We start from the raw sequence: 23,965 nt of genomic DNA on the forward strand, positions 1-23,965 counted from the left end.
TGGTCTTACATTCTTCTTTAACTGCACTTAATTACTACTCAAGCATCGACACAAAAACCTTTATAATGCAGCCTTTCAATTCAATTTTTATTATAAACGTTTTTGTATCAATGCTTGGATGGTTTTACAGATTGAATTTAGACGGTCACAATAAGAAACTACAGTAAGCTTTCCTAAATTTGAATTTCAAAGCAAATTTCGATGTTTGAATTATTAGAAACTAACAGTTGAGCCCGGAGTTGCTCCTACAAGAAGTAATGAAAGCAAACATTAAGATTATTAGATTATATCCGATTTTACCCGTTTTTCACCGGGCGCAAGAATTAGATCTCTCTTTTCGAGTCTAATTAGAGAATTTTTACATGGGTCTAAAAATATGTTTGATTTCCTGCAAAAACGCAAAAAAAACGCATCTAAAATAGTACAGTAGAAGCCGAGTTCTTCAGGGTAATCCTTAAACTTCTCCTTCTTCTCCGCGGGAGAGGAGAAATTTAAAAAATCCTTTATTAGTGTACATTCTCATGGTGTATCCTAAAATGTGTACCAAATTTCAACTTTCAACTTCTAATCGTTTGGGCTCTGCGCTTATTATTATCAACCCATCTCGATTATATCTATAGAAGTCTATTGGAATAATAAAAATATGAGTGCCATTTTGCAACAAGAATGAAGGAATATAATATATATATATTATATTCCTTCATTCTTCTTGTAAGTATATATATATATGGATCCATATGGATATATGGAATCCATATATATATATATATGGATACTTATGTTAAACTGTAAATATAAAATTACTGTAAAATTTCTTTTCTAAAGCAATTTTGTTTTTATCTGTTACGAAGGCAATTAAAAACGTAAATAAATTAAAACAAGTGATTAGAGAGGTCTATATCAGGGGTGGCAAACCTATGATACGCTTGCCCAAAGTCGCGCGTAAGCAGAAATCATCTCGTATATAACTGTCATATGATTTCGATTATCTTCTGTCTTTTTCAATCGCTCTTTCGGTTTATCACCTGATCATTTTTTTTTTCTATCAGCTTTTTTACATTTATTTTAATTAAAGAATATTCCTTTAACTTATTTAAATGTCGTTTTTTACAATCTAAAACTTCGGCACGTATAAACAACTCTAAAGCTGAGTATGCTTACTATATGGCACGCGAGCTCAAAAAAGTTCGCCACACCTGTTCTAAATCATTCAGTTTCTCATATTTATGTGGTAAAAATCTGATATTAGAAAAACCTACGAATTTTTTACGGCTGTTTATCCTAGATATTCTGTCNACCTTTATAATGCAGCCTTTCAATTCAATTTTTATTATAAACGTTTTTGTATCAATGCTTGGATGGTTTTACAGATTGAATTTAGACGGTCACAATAAGAAACTACAGTAAGCTTTCCTAAATTTGAATTTCAAAGCAAATTTCGATGTTTGAATTCTTAGAAACTAGCAGTTGAGCCCGGAGTTGCTCCGACAAGAAGTAATGAAAGCAAACATTAAGATTATTAGATTATATCCTATTTTACCCGTTTTTCACCGGGCGCAAGAATTAGATCTCCCTTTTCGAGTCTAATTAGAGTATTTTTATATGGGTCTAAAAATATGTTTGATTTCTTGCAAAAACGCAAAAAACCGCATCTAAAATAGTACAGTAGAAGCCGAGTTCTTCAGGGTAATCCTTAAACGTCTCCGTCTTCTCCGCGGGAGAGGGGAAATTTAAAAAATCCTGTATTAGCGTACATTCTCATAGTGTATCCTAAAATGTGTACCAAATTTCAACTTTCAACTCCTAATCGTTCGGGCTCTGCGCTTATTATTATTATTATCAACCCATCTCGATTATATCTATAGAAGTCTATTGGAATAATAAAAATATGAGTGCCATTGCAGATTTTTCAAGAAGAATGAAGGAATATAATATATATATTCCTTTATTCTTCTTGTAAGTATCCATATATACATATATGGATACTTATGTTGAACTGTAAATATAAAATTACTGTAAAATTTCTTTTCTAAAGTAATTTTATTTTTATCTGAAACGAAGGCAATTAAAAACGTAAATAAATTAAAACAAGTGATTAGAGAGGTCTATATCAGAGGTGGCAAACCTATGATACGCTTGCCCAAAGTCGCGCGTAAGCAGAAATCATCTCGTATATAACTGTCATATGATTTCGATTATCTTCTGTCTTTTTCAATCGCTCTTTCGGTTTATCACCTGATCATTTTTTTTTCTATCAGCTTTTTTACATTTATTTTAATTAAAGAATATTCCTTTAACTTATTTAAATGTCGTTTTTTACAATCTAAAACTTCGGCACGTATAAACAACTCTAAAGCTGAGTATGCTTACTATATGGCACGCGAGCTCAAAAAAGTTCGCCACACCTGTTCTAAATCATTCAGTTTCTCATATTTATGTGGTAAAAATCTGATATTAGAAAAACCTACGAATTTTTTACGGCTGTTTATCCTAGATATTCTGTCCTTTCTTTCATTACCCGAACGATCGGGCGATCGATCGCCCAAATTCTTGATGGGTATAGTGAGAAGCTCATCTTACTATCACAGGACGGAAAGAGTTTAAATAAAATTGTGTCGATTTCTTCCAAAGCTATTAATTTGCTTCTCTATTTACTAAAAACTTTTGTAATAAAAAAATCTAGTAATAAACAATATTCCTTCGCAATACTTAAAGGTTAGTTATGACCACGTAACATTGCATCATAGCTAACATCCTTTGATATTTAAACGAGCAACAATTTATTGTGACGTCGTCACAATGCCTGGCTGCAATTTTTAATCTTTTAATTCAAAAAAATAGTTTCAGTCCCGACCGGAAGTTCGTATATACTTAATAGGAGCTTGCCCTTAAGCTTTCCATATCCGGTCTCGATTTTTATCTATCTAATTCCGTTCTCGAGATTAACGAAGAACATACAGACAGTGTGAATTATAAATTCGCGCTGTCACGATGATTAATTCGGCTACAATTTTCAAATTGCTGACGTTATAGGACAGCAAATTGAAAACTGTAGCACAATTAATTATCGCGTTGGTTGCATATATTATTGCTTTAATGACGTGAATATAATGCTCTTTCTCAAAGATGACTGTTTATATTTAAGACAGATTTGAAAAATTAATATTATTAATATTTCAGATAACTAGAAATGCGACTACAATTTCGAATTACCTCGTTAGACGACTATTCAACTTCCACCAACTTTAGAGAGATTTTAGAAAATCATCTCGAAAAGTGGAAGTTCTCTGTAGTACAATGGATTGAAGAGGAAAAGACAGAAAGACACGACAATAAACCCGTATTTGACGAACACGTGATTCAAGTAGAGTGCAAAAGTAACCGTTTCTTTGCCGACGTGTATTCCGAAATGGACATTTTGGCAACATACTGGTGCAGGACCGATATAAAATGTTGGTTAACATTCTCAACCGCCAAATGTTTTCATCATACTAAGATTGCTTGTCACGAAAACATCATTCTAAATATGTTTTACTTTGGAACTCTCTGCTCACAAACGCATTATGTAATACACAGATATGTGAAAGGATTTCTGTCGGCAAATTTTTATCATGACGTACGGATGTTGGAAATAAGACATAAAAGAAATATTTACGACGATAACAATAATTTATTAAAAATAAAATATTCGTCCGTAAGGAGAATTATTTTAAATATAAAGAAAGACTGTGCTTTACTCTTTTTAGAAGTGAAATATCCTCCCGTTGCGTATTCTAGGGGACGAAGAGTTCTAACCTTAGATGCCATCGATAAAGAAGTGCATGGCAAATCGACAGCCTTGATGTTACGTATTCAAGATGTAGAATTTGCTAAAGAAATAGTTAGTAGATTTCATTCATGTAATAATGCAATGCCTATTTACTATGGCTGCATACAATTGGAAACAAGAAAATATTTGCCATTGCCGACTTTTAATTTGAAGAATTTCGATTGCACTTACAACTTATACGCAATACTTACTAGAAATTTTGTCTTACAAGAGCAAACTAGAGGAAATTGGAAAACATTCATTAATCAGATAGAACAGCAATGCAACGAAAATCCAATTTACTTAGAGAAAGCTTTGGAGTATATATTAGATTTGCAAGAACGTGGTGTACTCTGCCACTATCCACGTGCAATCGAATTGATGTATCAATGGTATTGTCAAACAGATCATCAAATTCGTGCAAAAGATAACGAATATACAACGCCTTCTGATGCCAAATTGATTCGGAGAGTAGTTTTGACTCCAACAACAACTTTGTTTTATCCTCCCGAATTTCAATTCAGTAACAGAATGTTGCGAAATTTTGATTCAAATTATGCACTGCGAGTATCTTTTCGAGATGACGACGGTAAGAAATTGAGTGCGTCAGCAAATTACAGTGATGCTGCATTATTGGAATTCGCAGTTACGATGCCTATGATTGAAGGAATAAAAATATGCGCAAGACATTACAAATTTTTGGCATGGTCAAATTCTCAAATCAGAGATCATAGTGTTTGGATGTATGCGGAAGACAATAAAGGAAATAATGCCGATACTATTCGAGCATGGATGGGTGATTTCTCGATAACCAAAAGCGTATCCAAATACATGGCTCGTTTGGGACAGTGCTTTTCACAAACAGAAGACACAGTGAAAATTCCATTAGAGCATCGTTACGTCATTACAGAGGATGATATTGAAGGTGGAGTAAATCCTGTTACAGGAAAACCTTACTGCTTTTCAGATGGAATTGGCAAAATGTCTAGACAATTAGCCGAGAACGTGAGTATCCACATTTATTATCTTAATTTATAATTACATGTTTGTATATTTGTGTCTATTATAAATAGTTTTTAGATTTTGTTATATGTGAAGTTAATAATTCAAAAGTGGTAATAATCAATAAATATATTTTTGACAATCAAATAGTTAATCCCAAGTTTTAGTGCTAATAGACAAAGAATTTTTCAAATTACTGTTTTATTGTTTTTATTCTGACAAGAAAACAAAAGATACAAAGATATTACTTTTATCGGGCTTCAAAGTACGCTCTACGAGACACAATACAATATTTTGACAATATTCGCGAAGCTTTTGGAAACAGTTGGAAAAGGCTTTTTTTGAAATCGCCTTAATAACTGCTCTCAGGCAGGCCCAAATAGCAGAGGTGTCAGCAAAGCGCGATCGTTTATATTGGCAAATAGACGGTCTATATCATGGTCATTGCTATTTCTATTCATATAAAAACATGTATAATAATAATAATAATAAAATTCATTAGTAAATAATAAAATGACAGACGTTTCAGTTCATTAGTTAATTCTGAAAGACCTATTCACATGATAAATGGAATTTTAAATGTATTATAACATCTTATTCTTGTAGGTTAGCGAAAAGTTGAATTTGAAAAAAGTTTCGTGTGCTTTTCAAATAAGATATGCAGGTTATAAGGGAATGCTTGTTATGGATCCGACGTTGGACGACGAAGGACTGAAAATTGTGTTTAGAAAAAGTATGAAAAAATTTGATAGTCCATCTGATCAACTTGAAATAGTAAAGCAAAGTCAAGCCAGTAAGTATTTAATTTTATACGAATATTATGTATAGGCCTGTATATAAATTCAAACATTGCTTCTAAGCTTCTAATTTGGTATCTTTACCGTTTTTCTTATTCAACTGTTTTATTACGTGCGTTGTTTAAAACTGATTATATCCGAGACCGAAGCATTGAAACAAAAAATTAAAAATGCATATTTAATATGTTTATTTGTTTATTTATTAAATTTAGTACCCGTACACTTGAATCGTCCAATGATCAACATCCTGAATCAACTGGGTGTTCCAAATAAAGTATTTCTAGAACTACAGGAAGAAATGCTTTCGACCGAAACAGATATTTTAACCGACGATGAAAAGACTGCAGAATATCTCGCTTCTAAACTGAATCTGGAAACCATAACCGGATTTCAAGAAATGGTGAATGCGGGAATAGGATTGACAGGCGATCCTTTCTTTCGCGAACTGTTATTATGTCTTCGAGAAAGAGCGATTTGTGAGTATTGAAAACTTATTATATATTGTGTTTACCGCATTATTCACTATACAATAGAAAATCATTAATTACTTTAGATGATATTAAGACGAAAGCTAGATTAGCTATAAATCCCAACGAAGGACGAAACATGTTCGGAGTTCTAGACGAGACGGCCACTCTCGAATATGGCCAAGTATTTATTCAATACACGAAAGATATTGTAGGACAAGAAACTAGTACAGAAACAGTAATTAAAACAGGTAGAAATATTGTTTGTATAGATTAAATATAATCGAAACTGTTATTGTAATTTAATTAATATATAATATTTCAGGTCGAGTGTTGGTGACAAAAAACCCTTGTACTCAACCCGGAGATATTCGAATTTTAGAAGCTATCGATGTTCCCGCTTTACATCATATTGTGGATTGTATAGTGTTTCCGCAGAAAGGGAAACGACCACATCCGGATGAAATGGCTGGTATGTTATTATTCTTAAAGATAAAATTACCTTACTTGTTAGTAATAATTTGTAAAATATTTTTGAAAACGAAAAATCCTTTTCACTTTAGCAGCTTATTCAGATATATAAGAAATCAAAATAAGTTTCGTAATACGCTTTATATACTTCAAAAAACTTGAAATTTTATTGCAAACATTTGCTTTCTGGTAACTAAAATACAGAGTGATGGAAAATTCACGCACGCGTGTTAGGAATCAGTTTTATGTTGTGAGGTTAAAGCAAAGTTTACATATAAACTAATTTTTAAGCTAAACGAAATTATGTTATTATAACATATTTTCGAAATGTTCGCCAGTTCTTTTTGCCGTGTTTGCTGCCATCATGTGGAGCACTTGAACACTGATGTTGGCAGTCGCCTTTATAATGTTCTTCTTTAGTTCATGTATTCTGTGTGGATTATTGTTTGTAATAGTTCCTTTGAGATAATTCCCGCAAAATTATATTTTATAACATTTTCATACTGTGTTAATAAACTTGATAGATAGTTTTACTTTTTAAAAATTCAATAAATCTATATATATAAAATTGCTTTTCCTGACTGACTGAATGATTCACTGATTCATCATCGCCCAGAGCAAACCGCTGAACCTAAAGAGGTGAAATTTGGTCCATAGTTAGGGTACGTCATGAAAACACACACTAAGAAGGGATTTTCCGAAATTCACCCGCGGGGGGAGAGGGAGAGCATTAAGGCTTAACCGGAAAAACGGCTCTACTGTACTAGTTTAGATGCGATTTTTTGTTTTTATCTGCGTTTAAGTAGGATATTCCATGGCAATGCACAATAAGAAGGAATTTTTCGAAATTTTCCCGCGGGGGGAGAGGGAGAGGATTTAGTGTTCATCGAGTACTTAGGTGTATTAATTTGATAACATTTCAGACATTGTTATAAATATTTTTATCTATTTCGATTTTTAAAAATGTTCGAACCGTTTTAAATTCGAATTTGTTATTGCATATTGGTTCGATTATAGAACGATTGTAAACGTTCCAGAAAATCGATCAAATTGAAAATAGTTCGTTTGATTCTCGGCAATTGTGATCATTCTCAGGGGTAGGTATTATGTAACAATTACTATGGTTGTTGAAATACTGAATATAAATGGGGTTTGCTTGCAAAATCCGCGCGGGCAAAGCCGCGGGTAACAGCAAGTATGCTATATTTTATTTCCTGCTGCTTGTAGACAAATATTTTCTACATCCTTTAAATGTAAATGTGGATTAACGAGAGATTACATTTAGTGTTATCAGTTTATGTTTATTAATATTATGCGATAAGTAATCTAATAATCAATTAATATTTTTAAATGAGTAACAGTGTTATTTTTATATCAGGATCCGATCTCGATGGAGATGAATACGCCGTTATTTGGAGAAAAAATTTATTTTTCTCTCGTAACCGAGAACCGGAAAATTTCCCTTCTCCCGAAGAAGATAAACAGTCGAGTGCTACATTCGATGTAAGTTATTAGATACAATTTATTTTTTAATTTTCAATAAAAATTTCAAATTCTATATTTCGTAGATACATACAACAACCGAAATGCTGAAAGAATACATTAAAAATGACCAGATTGGTATAATCGGAAGTGCCCACTTGGCAATTTCAGATAAATTTGGTATACATACTCCAATCTGCAAAGAGATTGCTCGAAAATTCTCTCTGGCATTAGATTATGTAAAGTCTGGTTATATAGAACCCCTAACATGCGAGGAAAAGCCACAAAAATATCCAGATTTTATGGAAAGAGGAACTGACAGAGAAACTTATCGATCAAAACGTGCTTTGGGTGATTTATACAGAAATTGTGAAATATTTGAACAGAAAACTACATGTGTCCAACGGGAAACCGTTAAATTACAGGTGAATAATTAAAAATAACCATAAATTAAAGTGTTTAAAAGGAAAAACAACTCTTTACGCTATATAATACATTAATTACGTCAAAATAATTCTTGAACGATTTATAAATCTAATATAATCATATTAAGAATTCTAACAATGATTATTCGATATTTCAGATTGATCCTGACTTAATTTATCCTGGTTGGGAAGAATACGAAGAATCTGCACGAATTTCTAGACAAAACTACAATCATTTTCTTCAAATTTTGATGCATAGATATGGAGTTCAAACGGAAGCTGAGGCAATTTCGGGCGCATTTCGAAGACTTCACCAGCGACATTCCGAAAGACACGACGCTTTTAACGCTGAAAAACTCGTTGTGCAATCTGTAGAAACATTGCAGAAGCGTTTTAGAAACGAATTTCATCAGGAATTTGGAATTTCAGCTGATACTGAAAATATAGATCCGAACATATTGGACGATATATTGAAGAAAGCGTCTGCATGGTACGTTATTACTTACAGCAGCAATTCTGCACGATTTCTTAGTTTTCCGTGGATAATTTCAAAATACTTGATCAACTTAAAAGCAAAGCAGGCTAAAGAAAAAACACTTCAAACTTCAATAATTACAATTTTTGACAATCATTTACAATCGATAATAAACGAATATCCAATACTTGACAGTGAAGACGAACTTGATCTATCGCGCTTTTTCGTTCCTCCAAATATAATAACATCGGCTTACAGATTGATTGGTCACTGGATGAACAGAAACGAAAAATTCAAACCAGAAGACGAACTTTGGCTTTTAGAATACTTTCCCTGCATTTTACAAAATAATTGTAATATAAGCGAAGTAGGTGATGCAGAATCAAATGTAAAGAAAAGCAACATTGCTAATTTATGTTTGGAGTTTTTAAAATCTGTCAGAAGTAATTCTTCTCTTCCTAAAAATTTAGGTTGGATCTCTTCTTGGGCTAAAGACACATACAATGTTTTGGCTGCAACTGGCAATTCGTCCGTATTTTGCCAAATTAAACAGTACGACCAATTAAATGAACTAGTAGAATTAAAACCCGTTAAGCTTTCTGGTAAAATACTTCCAGGACTTAAAAACAAGAAAATTGATACTTTGCGAAATATCTTATGTTCGTTGGTTGATTTAAAATCTTTAACTATTAGAAGTTCAGAAAGAAATTCTTTAGTCGTATCTGCAGTTGGTTCTTGGGAAGCCATTAAGTATCTGGAAGACTTCTTTCGTATGGACACGGAAAGTTTAAAGAAAAAACTTGAAGCAGAAAGAAAAAAATTAAGAATGCCTTAATTTTAAATGAATTCAAAGAATTTCCTGTGAAATATGTCATGCTGTGATTTAATATATATTCTATCACACAATGGATAATATTGCTAAGTTTTCAGGGGCGTGCCGTGACATTTGATGATAGGGAAGCTGTGTTTTTGTAACAAGCCGACTTCCAGGGGCAATCAGTCAGTGATGGTCTAGGGGCCATTCGTATTCGTTTGTTCGATAAGCCAGTAAAAACCGTAGACTTCTCTAAATGTATTTTTAGTTAATAGATTATCTAACGTACTTAATAAATAAGCAAGTTCAATATAATTAACTCTGTTATATTAGATTTAATAGATTCTCTACGCCCTCTAAATGCCAATTCTCGCTTCGATAACATCTAATAATTAAAATATAATATATCTATTAGCCGTAACTATCTCGTTATAATTTTCAATATTTATTTTATATTGTGTACTAATGTTAAACTGTATTCTATTTTGATTCCAAATTGCTTCAATTTTACGAAAGATTCGATGCGAGGTTTAGGATTTTCGTGTCTTTTGCCAGCTTTACTAAAATTATTTAAATTGTCAAAGCCAACCTTATTCCACACACTAATTTTATTTGAAAATAGTAGGCAAGGCTAATAAAACAATTTTTGAATTTTTATGCATCCACAGAGCCATTTTATATCTTCATAAATTTCATCATGAAAATGTCGAACAAATTTTTTTGTCGACGTATTTATATTTAATTTGGGCATTGATCTTTCTCTTTTAATAATGTTTTCTTTTTCATTATAAGGTCTCGATCCAAAACTTTTTGAAATAAATTTTCAATATCACAATTACATTCTAAATTGCTAGCCACGATATAAGGGCTAAAATTAAAAATAAAATTATAAAAACTTACTTGTTAAAATAAAATGTGTGATCGATATACAATTATACAATTATACATACCTAGTACAAAATATTCGATTGTATGAATATAGTTTTGTGAAGAAACGTACATAAAAATAGCATAAGATATTCTTTACTTTTTAAATATTAAAACAATCCATTTAGTTAAAAGTGCTCCCTATCAGTGGGATGGAATCAGAGACGATCTTGGTAGGTGTGCAGTGCGTGCATGCATGCCAAATCCCGAGGGTGCCGATACCGGTTAACGTCTTTTGTAGTATCACTAGTATATCTCAAAGGACGCGACAGGGTTGTTGTAAATTTTAAACGTTTCTCATCATAGCTGTAAAAAATCTAAATACGTTAAACTTAATAGATTGTCCGTCTTTTGTTTTCTAACTAATTCGTTTGAGGACCAGGTGCTGTCCACGGAAATTTCCAAAATTTACAACTTTTCGGTCACTCTCGTTGAACTNTCTAAATACGTTAAACTTAATAGATTGTCCGTCTTTTGTTTTCTAACTAATTCGTTTGAGGACCAGGTGCTGTCCACGGAAATTTCCAAAATTTACAACTTTTCGGTCACTCTCGTTGAACTGGAAAAATTTCTGTCTATATTACATTTAATACAGTATTTCGAAGAAATTGGTCCCCACTGTACTCGGCTATAGATTGGTTCGGTTAAGCTTTTATTTAAGTAATATTCCGGCTCTTTCGTCAGAGTTTTGTTTATGTCTCCAATTCCCTAATCGCTTAATTATTTAACTACAGTAGAGCCTCGATTATCCGGCCCCCGATTAACCGACACCTCGGTTAACCGACCGCCCTAGTCGGCAAATTTCAAACGTGTGCTAGTGATGTAGCGCTACAATATTTGGCTATGTCTTGCCTACTTTAATATTATTTTTACGTGTTTTAGCTGGCAACACTGGATTGACCATGAAAGGGAGCCAGTATTTAAACGAGGCTTAATTTTCTAATTTTTAACGATACAATAGCGACGATTATTATTTAAAAAATTTTTGTTAGGCTTAACATCGATGAAAATTCAACACAAAATAGGTTAATAGCGATATACTAATATACTAATTACATGGGATATAATAATATACTACACTAATAATGGATTTTTTCATACTTTTCGGTTATCCGACTTTTCAATTATCCGACCAACCCCAGTCCCCAATTGAGTCGGATAATCGAGGCTCTACTGTACTACTTAATTAATTAAAGTAGAAATAAGTCGAAACCAGTTACTTTGTACTCAAATATTTGTAGTCTCGGGAAAAAAGTGGAAAGACAAATTTTTATGACAGACGGATACGTAAATTGTAAATTTAAGGAAAATAAATTCTAGAGCTTTTTCTGTATCTGATGCATCTCTCTCATTCATTAAATTTAGTTGTAAATGACGCTGTCGAAGTAACAGTTACATTGTACAAGAACATTGTCGAAGTAACATTGTACAAGAATTGTACACGTTTTTTTCTACATCCCCTTAGAGATGGAACATACGAAATCGTAATATCACTGGTTTAACATCGAAATCCGTGAGTAATATAAAATCGGAGAGCAGAATAGAAATATCAAATATTTTAATGGATTTTTTAAACTCCTGACAACTATACAGAACTATCGTAAAAACATACCAGTAAATTCTTATCGGTTGGGTTAAGTTATAAATCTACTCGNATATCAAATATTTTAATGGATTTTTTAAACTCCTGACAACTATACAGAACTATCGTAAAAACATACCAGTAAATTCTTATCGGTTGGGTTAAGTTATAAATCTACTCGTTATTCACGCAATCGGCCAAATATATAGCGGGCGGGCAGCTTGCAGCCCGGAACCGGTCCCGGATAGAATTGGAAGCGTTATATGTGTAGCATCAACCCAATGTAGTAGGCTTCTACCGGCTAAACCGGGTGAGGTTGGTGCTCTGTAAAGCACATGCGCAAATCTGGGTTTTTGGAATCTGACAATACAGAGATTCCACTCCGCCACTAATATTCGAATATACAATAGCAATCTTATTTTTTTTCACGTGTAGTATAGAAATTTGTAATAAGATACATAATGCGGTTATAATAAAATATTGTGCGATTATTTTCATATAATTAAAATTAATATGTATTTGTTTTTTATAAAAATACAAGGGAAGCGGCGCTTCCACCGCTTCTAATGACGGCACGCTACTGTAAGTTTTAAAATAATGTAACAGCTCTAAAACAGTAGTATTCTATCTATGGGTCGCGACCCCATTTGTGATCACGAAAAATGACTTTGGGGTCGAAAGGTGGATAGAAAAATTGTAAATAAATTTAATTGAATACAAATACATAGTTGACAAATTTTTTGAGAAAAATATTAGTTTCTAAAATGTGAAATTTTATTAAATTCTAGACAGATTACTATATTTTTAGAACAACGAGTTCAAAGAGATAGAGGTTCGGATATGTCTCGGATGACGTCGTGTAACGTCGCTTTTGGCAATTCACATGATTTAGCAAACAAGTGATGATAATGCATATTCTATTTACACCGTCAGGTGGCCATTTGTGAGTTTAATTATAAGCGCCTCGATTTCGGCTGCTTTAACTTCTGACGCAGACCAAATACGTTTGGAAGCTTCTACCTCTACAGAGTCGAGACATAAAGAAGTAAAAGGAAATAAACGAGTTCGTAAGTTTGACAATGAGTTTATAAAATATTGTTTTGTATGTACTAAAGATGATAAACCAAGGGCTGGATGCCTTATGTGCCTGGCGGTACTGTCAAACGAGTCACTGAAATCAAACTGAAGAGGCACCTACACACCAAACATCCGGAATCCGAAGATAAAACCATTGAATTTTTTCAGAAAAAGTAGGGCATTTGACATGTTGGCAAAATTTTATGTCTACTTTTACCAATATTAACAAAAAAGCATTGGAGGCTTCTTACCGAGTGAGCTATCTTACAGCAAACTGTACACAATTGCTGAAGAGTTAATTGTTCCAGCAACTCAGGATATAGTAGGTATTATGTTTGGCGAAAAGGAAAACCAACAGATATATCAAATACCACTCTCTGATACAACAATTGGTCGCAGAATATTCGAAATGGCAGAAAATGTGGAAGGCGAACTTATAAGTAGAATTCAAAAAAGTAAATTTTTCAGTCTTCAGTTGGATGATAATTTTCTCAAATTGAGCGAGTTGAATTTAAGTCTTCAAGGTGAACAATTAAATATAATTTATGGCCAATGATAAAATCAAAGCCTTTACAAAAAAAAAAAAAAAAAGAAAGAAAATAGACTTGTGATGCTCATACTGCAAAGAGATTAATTTTGCAGCGTTTCCTACTTTAGAAAGTTTTGTTACAGAAAACAAAGTAGAAGTTAATCAATCGGTTATTAAAGATATAACAACTCACTTGACAGATCTTAAATATTAATTTAATACTTATTTTCCGGAAGATTTTTCTGACAATGGATGTGGAATCACTTTTAGTGTGTATTATCCAAAATTTATCATTAAATTTAAGCGAAAAAACTAACTGAGTTTTCATCTGATGGAGAATTAAAATTTGCTTTCGAAGAGCTTGAATTGAGTAATTTTTAGTTTGAAGTTCGAAATGAATATCCAGAACTGTCTGATGCAGCTCTAAATGTATTATTACTATTTGCAACATCTTATATGTGCGAGATGGGATTTTCCCAATTTCTCTACTTAAAATCTAAATAACGAAACAAGTTAGCAATAGAGCCACCTTTAAGACACAAATTGAGTAAAATAGAGCCAGAAATATCACTACTTGTAAACAAGAAACAAGCTCAAAGGTCTCATTAAATATTTTCCTTTTGTATTTTTTAAACTAAATTTCTTTTAAGTTCTTACGTGTTATACGCCATATTTTAATATTAAAAGTTATAAATGAATAATGCTGATCAATTTTTCAATTTAATATTTGGTAACTATAGAGTTGTTTTCAGTTTATTGTAACTGTTTTGACACTAATGTTTGTTTTGTATGAAATAAAGAAAAATAAATTAACATCTTCCTGATGTTTAATATTACCTAGTCCTAGTTTTTGAGCAATTAGAACTAGATTATTGATTATTTTAATTTTAGGTCGGCATGTTACCTCAATGACCCATGCGGGGTCGCACTGTTAAAATGTTTGAATACCGTTGCTCTAAAACATTCTAAATTGTACATTTAAATATTTTAAAATTATATAGGCCTATATACATTTTCATGTTTACTGTAAATATTAAATGTATAAGAAATTATTTTTAAGTAATATTGTATTATATATGTTTGAAAATATTTTCAAGTTTAATTGTATTTTTTAACGTGTGCTTTTATATTCTTAATTGTTTCGAATATAATAAACTACACGTCCAACACACGTGAAAGACTGCGGATAGGTAATTAATATTAAGTTTCTTAATTTAAAGAGATTTTAACAAGTGAATTTAACATCAAATCATTCCTTAATAATTTTTAAACAAATTATTTTATGAATCGGAAAATTTTTTTATAATCTCTTTGTGATCTCATCTTTATCCAATACTTTTACTTTTTCACTTAATGCTAATGATTCTTGGTCCATGCCCAATTTCTCATCGGAAATTTGTAAAAAGTGAAAAATTCTGATTACTGATATAATAATCTTACTGTACTCGTAGTGTTTTTTTTATTAACTCAAAAATATATAGGCCTATTTAATAATAAATAAACAATTTGCAGTCATTTTAAATAACACATTTTATAAGATTGTGCATTGTTGTAATAGGTTTTTCAGTTTTAAACCATTAAATGATAAGAATTATTAAATTAATTTCAATTATTTCCATTGAATTTTAACTTACAGAAGAAGACGATTTTGTTTCTTCCTTTCTCTAACGTGCTGCAAGATCTAAAATAACATGTACTATAATTCTGACGGAATCTTCCACAGTGACTTCTTTCCGATCAGATAAGGAATGTTCATTTATATTATGAACTTCCATTTCATTATCACAACTTAGAAATTAAAAGTAAGCACAATAAACACAGAAATTCGTAAAACTTTCTCTGCCTGAATTCAAAAATTATATAGGAATTTAAAAAAAGAAACAAAGCAAATGACAAACAGTTTACATTAAATAAACAGCTGAAATTATTATTCTAGAAAGATATTTTAGAACTTTATTCTATTGCAAATCCAGAAAAATAAAAAGTAAAATAAAAAAATCAATTAATTTCTGCTTAGAAATTTCTTCATTTAAACGTGATATAAAAGCATAAATATTGCATTGTGATTTGACATTATTAATTGTGTGGAACGTGTGAACTGTTTCAATCGTAAAATCAACTGAAAAATTAATATTATTGAAAAGTTTTCTGAATCGAAATAAACGAACGGATATTTATTAACGTATACTCAGAAGCTTACTTTATTTTCATTAATACAATTTAATAAAAAGTCTGAGTATAATGTGTTTTAAATACTGTATTCAGTTTGTAAATTAAACGTCAAAAATGTAAATAATCAAATGTTCATTTATATCTTTATACTCCAGAAACAACGATAAAAAATAAAGGGAAATCAATGAATAATTTTAACAAATTAAAAATAATTGCCACATTCGTTACTCTTTCGTTACAAGTTTTTTTTTCTTATAAATGAGCATTGTTTGCATTTATCTAGCGGCGAATATCGATTTATTTGCTGTATCTGTATTCAGCGATATCGATAAATAATGAAATGGATAAAAACATTTTGTAAATATAAAATATAGCATCGTTCAATGAATAAAACTTGAAATGTACTCAAAATCAAATCGTAAGTATACATTAAACACTAGTACATTAGCCTTTAGATTACAGTTGTGACAACTTTTTATAAGATTATTTTAAATTAACAATAGGTTTCAATCTTATTTTTGAATATGTTATCTTATTGTAAAAATATTGTTGTAATTTCTGTCTGCTTCTTTTTATTCATCTTAATTGAACCGAATATTTAAATATTAGAAATGATGCAGAAATAAAATAATAAATTGTTATTCATTTGCGGAAAATAAGTTTAATGCTGTAATTGTCTCCAGCAGAAAGTGAATGCAAAGTTAAATATCGTTCCACCGTATAACATTTTTATTGGGATTTTTAAACGTCCCATAAAAATTACTATTAATTGCATGTCTTTATATTCATTGCGAACACGTTATTAAAGAGTTAATATAATTATACAATAGAAAGAATTTAACTTACTCATAAGATTCATCTTTTTAAACAAAATTCCCATTCGATATATTTTCAATCCAACAAATCTCTTCGACAATCACCAAAAAAGTATTCTTGATATTTATTGTTTATGCAACAATGAAAAAACGTGCTTACGGAATGATGACGCGTGCTAAGCATTACGTATGTAAAGTCATTTTATTTTTGGGTTTTCTCCACGTGGCCAGTTCATCGATAATGTGCGAACCCGATCAGCGTAAATTTGGTCAATCGCATATTATTATTATTGTTATTGCATATTGGTTTGATTATAGAACGATTGTAAACGTTTCAGAAAATTGATCAAATTGAAAATAGTTCGTTTGATTCTCGGCAATTCTCTTCAGCGGTAGGTGTTATATAACAATTACTATGGTTATTGAAATATTGAATGTAAATGAAGTTTGCTTGCAAAACCTCCGCGGACGAAGTCGCGGGTAACAGCTAGTCATTTACATTTATAATCTAAAATTATATTTTTTTATTTGTCATTTCCTTTGTTTTTCTCCTTCAAATTTTCTCCTTCCTATAAATATTAAACGCAAGTGAAGAAAGTTTTACGAATTGCAGTGTTTTTTTTAATTATCTGGTGTGAGGTCAGCGGGGATATAGAGTTAGTTATCTTTTCACTCTTTCACTCTTATCTTTTCACTTTTCACTTTTCACTCTTCTTAGTCACTCTTTTACCGCTTACTCGGCGGTCAAGTCGGATTGACTTGTCTACAGCGTCATAGGATGGCTTTTAAGAATTTAAATCAAAAGTATAGAAGTTCGTATAAGACCCCTGCAAGTCGTTTTTCTGACACCAGAATAATTTAAGCGTTAAGCAAGCTCGTATTTGTTTATGAGAAATTTCGAGTGGGAGGGACGTGAGTAAGTGAATAAGGCTTCGGCACGACTTCGAGTCATCGAGGAGACCATATTAAACCAAACAAATTTAATAAACAACGAATCCTAAGTTAGAACGCTAAGAGTATTTCTTACAACTTTACCTAATCCCGCGGAGTGAGAGAGAGTTTACAAATATCAGTTATACTATCTCGCCTTGATCTTGCTCTTCTACTCGATGATGCGGAGTCATACAGTTGAGGACCAACGACTGCTCTTCGATATGATCGGAGAACGGGGAAGAGAAACTTCGAGGAATAGAGGCGCACAAATAATAAAATAGTGAGATTAGAGCTGAGAACTCTCTTCTCTGGCAACTTCTGGAAAACTTTTCGAGATCTTGCGTTCAGAGCCCTAGAAAAACTCTTATTCGGAGACCTTGCCGACCACTTGCTTTGGAAACTTTGTGAGAACTCGCTTCTTACGTAGCTAGCTGAGAATTCCCTGACGCAGGACATGGTTCTCCTTATTCGAACTCTTTTAACCAATCATAATGAAAGGTTTTTCGTACGTCAACGAGATGTTCAGTGATATGAAAACGGAGTGAACATCCAGATGGACCCCTAACTTTGGAGATAAGGAGTGTGGGAAGTGAAGTGAAATTTCCCTTTTGTCATAAAACCGACAAAATGTTTCCTTTTTCGTAAACAGCATGTGGAAGACATTTACTTCTCACACTAATTTATTAAATACGAATTTTAGAGAAAAATATTATTTTAACGAATATAGTCTGTTTCATCTTCGGGAAACGAAGGAAATGATTTAAGATCTCAGTTATTGGAGTGTTTCTCGATTTTATGTCAAATTATAATTAAAATTAAAAATATACTGTANTCGCGGGTAGCAGCTAGTCATTTGCATCTATAATCTAAAATTATATTTTTTTATTTGTCATTTCCTTTGTTTTTCTCCTTCAAATTTTCTCTTTCCTATAAATATTAAACACAAGTAAAGAAAGTTTTACGAATTGCAGTGTTTTTTTTTAATTCTCTGGTATGAGGTCAGGGGGGTATAGAGTTAGTTATCACTCTTTTACCGCTTACTCGGCGGTCAAGTCGGATTGACTTGTCTCAGCGTCATAAAATGGCTTTTAAGAGATTAAATCAAAAGTACAGAAGTTCGTATAAAACCCCTGCAAGTTGTTTTTCTGACACCAGCATAGTTTATGCGTTAGGCAAGCTCGTATTTGTTTATGAGAAATTTCGAGTGGGAGGGACGTGAGTAAGTGAATAAGGCTTCGGCACGACTTCGAGTCATCGAGGAGACCATACTAAATCAAACAAATTTAATAAACAACGAATCCTAAGTTACAACGCTAAGAGTATTTCTTACAACTTTACCTAATCTCGCGGAGTGAGAGAGAGTTTACAAATATCAGTTATACTATCTCGCCTTGATCTTGCTCTTCTACTCGATGATGCGGAGTCATACAGTTGAGGATCAACGACTGCTCTTCGATATGATCGGAGAACGGGGAGGAGAATCTTCGAGGAATAAAGGCGCACAAATAATAAAATAGTGAGATTAGAGCTAGGAACTCTTTTCTCTGGCAACTTCTGGAAAACTCTTCGAGATCTTGCGTTCAGAGCCCTAGAAAAACTCTAATTCGGAGACCTTGCCGACCACTTGCTCTGGAAACTTTGTGAGAACTCACTTCTTACGAAGCTAGCTGAGAACTCCCTGATCGCAGGAAATGGTTCTCCTTATTCGAACTCTTTTAACCAATCATAATGAAAGGTTTTTCGTATGTCAACGGGATGTTCGGTGATATGAAAAGGGAGTGAACATCCAGATGGACCCCTAACTTTGGATGTAAGGAGTGTGGGAAGAGAAGTGAAATTTCCCTTTTGTCATAAAACTGACAAAATGTTTCCTTTTCCGTAAACAATATGTGGAAGACATTTACTTCTCACACTAATTTATTAAACACGAATTTTAGAGAAAAATATTATTTTAACGAATATAGTCTGTTTCATCTTCGGGAAACGAAGGAAATGATTTAAGATCTCAGTTATTGGAGTGTTTCTCGATTTTATGTCAAATTATAATTAAAATTAAAAATATACTGTATATACTGTATATTAATATATTAATCACCGTTTTGATACTCATACTAGTTTCTGATTATCATATGGACTTTCTGCATGTAGTCTGAATAAAGTTAGTGCGGGAGATTCCGTCAAAGGAATAAATGTTATGGCAACCGACGACCCTGAAACAGAAATAAGTAGAATGGCAGACCTGACACGTGAAGAAATTGCTCATAATCCAGATGAAACAGAATTGTCTTCTCTTGTAAGTTATAATTCAATCGAAATAATTAAAACTAATTTAATAATTATTATTTTTTAAAAGTTTAAAACTGAAAAACACAACACAACAATGCACATTCTTCTAAAATATATTATTTAAAATGGATGCAAATTGATTATTTATTAAATAAATTTTTTTCCGAGTTAATAAGAAAAAAATCGAGTAATGTAGCATTATTCTAACAGGAATTAGAATTACTTCCTTGATTCTCTGCTTTCGTCAAAACTGTATTATATTTGTTTATTAAAAAAGCTATTGAATATGGATTGAAGCTGAAGTTAAGATTTGTTAATATATATTTTTTATTTCTGCAGGATTCCGATTACGAAGAGGAGTGTAATTTTTGTCTGTCTCCAGATCAAATTACTCCTTTTGAAAATCACAAGAAAAGACCATCGAAGAAAGCGTTTATATATTTAGAAAGATGTTCTTTGATCAACGAAATAATCTACGAAGAAAATGAATTGGGCACTGACCAAGAATCATCAGAAGATGACGTCAGTTTTACAACGAGCATTACTGACGTCATGTTTCCATCATCATCGGCATTAAGTGAAAAATCGGAAGTATTGGATAAATGTGAGGTTACAAAGAGATTATAAAGAATTATTTGTTTCATAGAATAATTTGTTTAAAAATTATTAAGGAATAATTTGATGTTAAACTCATTGTGTTGAAATCTCTTTAAATTAGGAAACTTAATATTAATTATCCATCCGCAGTCTTTCATGTGTGTTGAATGGCGTAGTTTATTATATTCGAAACAATTCAAAATAGAAATTAATTTCAAAAGTTTTATTTCTATAAAGATTTAATTTATTTCTTCGAAAATACTTTTGATAATCATTTCTTTATTGTTTAGGAAACAATTTTCACAGACATTAAATAAATATTCACCGACGAAAATTTTTAATTAATTTGGCGTAAACCATCAAGTGAAAGAATTGCAATAAGCACAACGTTAAGATTGACGAAATAATTCATTGATTTTGCGTTTTACTCACTTCTCTATATCAAATTTAATAGAGAATTTATATTCGTCGACAATTACCCGTCAAAGTAATTGTCGACGAATTTTCTATAATTTTTTAAGTTTTCTACAATAGCAATATAGAAGTATAATTAGGTAAAGTTTACTTTTTCGGCTGTTATAATATTTTAATCGTGTGATATTTGACTTTCGTTGCTTTTAGAATCATCGTGTTTTGACATCTCCGCACAGAAAAAGTCAAAAAATTAATTCCCAACATATGTGTGTGTGTGTGCTCCACGTCTATTTCGTTAAATATCTCACAAGTCAGAATAGCCATATAAGAAAACGGCATTCGAACGATTAATTTTAAGTGCCATTTGCCTATTTTACAAGATACATGTTAATTGCTTCGTATTATTACTTTCCTGGCTCTGTTATATATAACAGAGGGAAAGTATGGCAATCGGTCAAAAAGTGGCTCTCAAGATTTTTACATTTGTGGATTCAGGGGACCTTGAAACGTCATGAAATGCAAGAAGATTCGGAGTTTTTTTCTGTATGTAGAGATGTTAGTGTATGTGTATACGGAGGAGCACGAATTTGTTCACCCTCTTTGAGGCTTAATAACTCCTGTACTTTTTGTCGAAATTTTCTGAAATTTTGTTGGGCGGTTTGTTTATTAGTGGGATTGATGCTGTTAAATTTCAGTGATTAAAGATCGACGGGATGGGGAGATAAAGGGGGTCGTGTATCACATCTCGAGTGGGATCAGACTTAATGACGATTTTACTCGTTATTACCATTTACAATTTTTTATAAAACCCATTCCTACTCTTGTCCACCCCACTTGCCTTCTACTACGTCTACAGAATCATTTTTAGCTTAAGGAACTTTAATAATGTTTTTTTTTCTTTTCTGTGAATATCTGAAATCTATGTTCATTAACTGAAGTTGACTAATTACTTTTCTGTATCTCAATAGAATGAAGTAACTCTTTAGGTAGTAGCCACGATAAAATTCAGATACAGTGGGCACTCAGGGGAGACAAACCTCTGCCCTCCTAGACACTTTTTCGGTTCAGGAAAAAGGTGGAAGTCTCTCGGCGCTAAATCGGGACTATACGCTGGATGTTTAAAGATGGTGAAGACTTCTATCCAGCTTAAAACTTTTTAATGTGTGAGGTCCGAAATGCGTAAATTGCGAAACTTTCAATGTTTAAATTATACGAAAGGTTACGCAAGACAGAGAGAAAGAGAGAGAATGCAATTATCTAAACAACGCAGCGCAAAGGTAAACAACGGATCTCGGGACGGCTCTTACACGTGTTAAATGATCTGTCAATGTCGAACCGAGATGGAACTCTGACACAAACGCTCAAGGTAGATTAAGAAATCATGAAAAGGGGAAGGTTCGGCGGTCAAAGAGACATTACGCCGGATCGTTCAAATTCTAAAATGTCGTAAGAAAGGAAATAACGGGTTAAATTACGAGTGTAGAGCTCTAGGTTCCATTAACATCTCCCGGTCAGAGTCGAGGGACGGTGTCGGGTAGACCGTCCCGAACGGACCTTTCTCGCCACCCAAACGGATCTTAGACCTCACCTGGAAACAGGAGAGAGACCAATCGGAAAGCTATCCAAGGGAACTAAGACCAATCAAAACGTGAGATTCGAGAGAGAAATACTATAAAAAATCCCGAATCTCAAGGTCGAAACTCAGTTCTTCCCCAATTCAAATGCACAATAAACCTGGTCACTTCCGCCTTGGACTATACCGTCGCATCCCAACTTCGACGAGCACGCAACTAGACCGGCCAATTTATCATCATCGTCTCTGCCCCTGGGCTGTCAACGAACCCTCAGCGCGAGAATCAACCGACGTATCACGAACTGTGACAAATACTCGAATAACCTTTCGACGACGAACTTCCTGTTAATATCCGTATAAACAATTATCTACTATAATAAACGGTTTTTGTAAGGACATGTGTCGTCTCTGCCTCCGACTCCACCACCCACATGCAAACGGACCCTAGACCGGTGTTTTTCAACCTTCTTCAATAAGCCCCTTTACATGTTAAAAAATTCTGGCCACCCCCAGGGCCATATTAAAACTATGTCAGTGATTTTAAAAACTACGTATTTAAGTTTCTTTCTGTTGAGACCTAAACATCGATCAAAAAACCAATTGTATTGTAAAATAAACAGGCACAGCCTTCTCACTGAGATTGTAGTTTTTTTTTATTGTAATGTAGGACCTACAAACACTTGTCTTTTTCTTTTATCCGCGACCCCCGTGTAAGGCTTTGCGACCCCCCCTGGGGGTCGCGACTCAAAGGTTGAAAAACACTGCCCTAGACCATTCCTGACGAGAGATTAACTAATTCAACCCCTGTAAGTCGGCAAACTCACATATAGCTGTTGTAACAAGCTGTAATAATCATTGAATGATCTCATCTACGTTTTTTTAATTGTCAAGTCTATTAACGAAAGAACCGGAAGGAACTAGATCAACCTATTTCTAATCTTCCTTCGGGCATTAAATTTCTTAAATCAAAAACTATATTAAACATTATTGCAGAATTTATTGCGTATGTTTCCAAGGAAAGTAGCAATTTTTTAATTTCATTTTCAGTGACATTATTTATAGAAGTTAAGGAATAATGTGCAAGTGCATAGCAAAAAGTTACTACAAAGGACATAGACTACCATTTTCTCTACGACTTTTAATGATTGAATGTTGTAAAACTTAAAAAAAAAAAAAATTTTATCGTCTTAAAATTAAACAAATAAGGTAAATATTTTAAAATTTCCTATTGAACGATTATATTATTTATTATTTTTTAAAATCAAAATTAAAATGTGAAAATCGATTTATTCAGTTTAAACGTACAATATTAATTAAAT

General features: G+C 32.5%; 1 protein-coding gene and 1 long non-coding RNA gene across 4 annotated transcripts in view; one reads left to right on the forward strand and one right to left on the reverse strand.

Moving 5' to 3' along the window:
• Positions 1–9,969, forward strand: part of LOC111620431 (probable RNA-dependent RNA polymerase 1) — a 12,442-nt gene extending 2,473 nt beyond the window's left edge. The window contains exons 2-9 of the mRNA XM_023362353.1: positions 3,181–4,813; positions 5,417–5,603; positions 5,820–6,083; positions 6,161–6,325; positions 6,400–6,546; positions 7,924–8,048; positions 8,114–8,452; positions 8,611–9,969. Of these exons, the coding sequence (XP_023218121.1) occupies positions 3,191–4,813; positions 5,417–5,603; positions 5,820–6,083; positions 6,161–6,325; positions 6,400–6,546; positions 7,924–8,048; positions 8,114–8,452; positions 8,611–9,762 (4,002 nt within the window). The 5' untranslated portion in view covers positions 3,181–3,190 and the 3' untranslated portion in view covers positions 9,763–9,969. The remainder of the gene's footprint in view (positions 1–3,180; positions 4,814–5,416; positions 5,604–5,819; positions 6,084–6,160; positions 6,326–6,399; positions 6,547–7,923; positions 8,049–8,113; positions 8,453–8,610) is intronic.
• Positions 1–23,965, reverse strand: part of LOC111620437 — a 49,691-nt gene that overhangs the window by 16,480 nt on the left and 9,246 nt on the right. The window lies entirely within an intron of this gene.

The sequence above is a fragment of the Centruroides sculpturatus genome, unplaced genomic scaffold, assembly GCF_000671375.1.
Source record: "Centruroides sculpturatus isolate CEXI.00-Female unplaced genomic scaffold, Cexi_2.0 scaffold143, whole genome shotgun sequence".
Classification (NCBI taxonomy): domain Eukaryota; kingdom Metazoa; phylum Arthropoda; class Arachnida; order Scorpiones; family Buthidae; genus Centruroides; species Centruroides sculpturatus.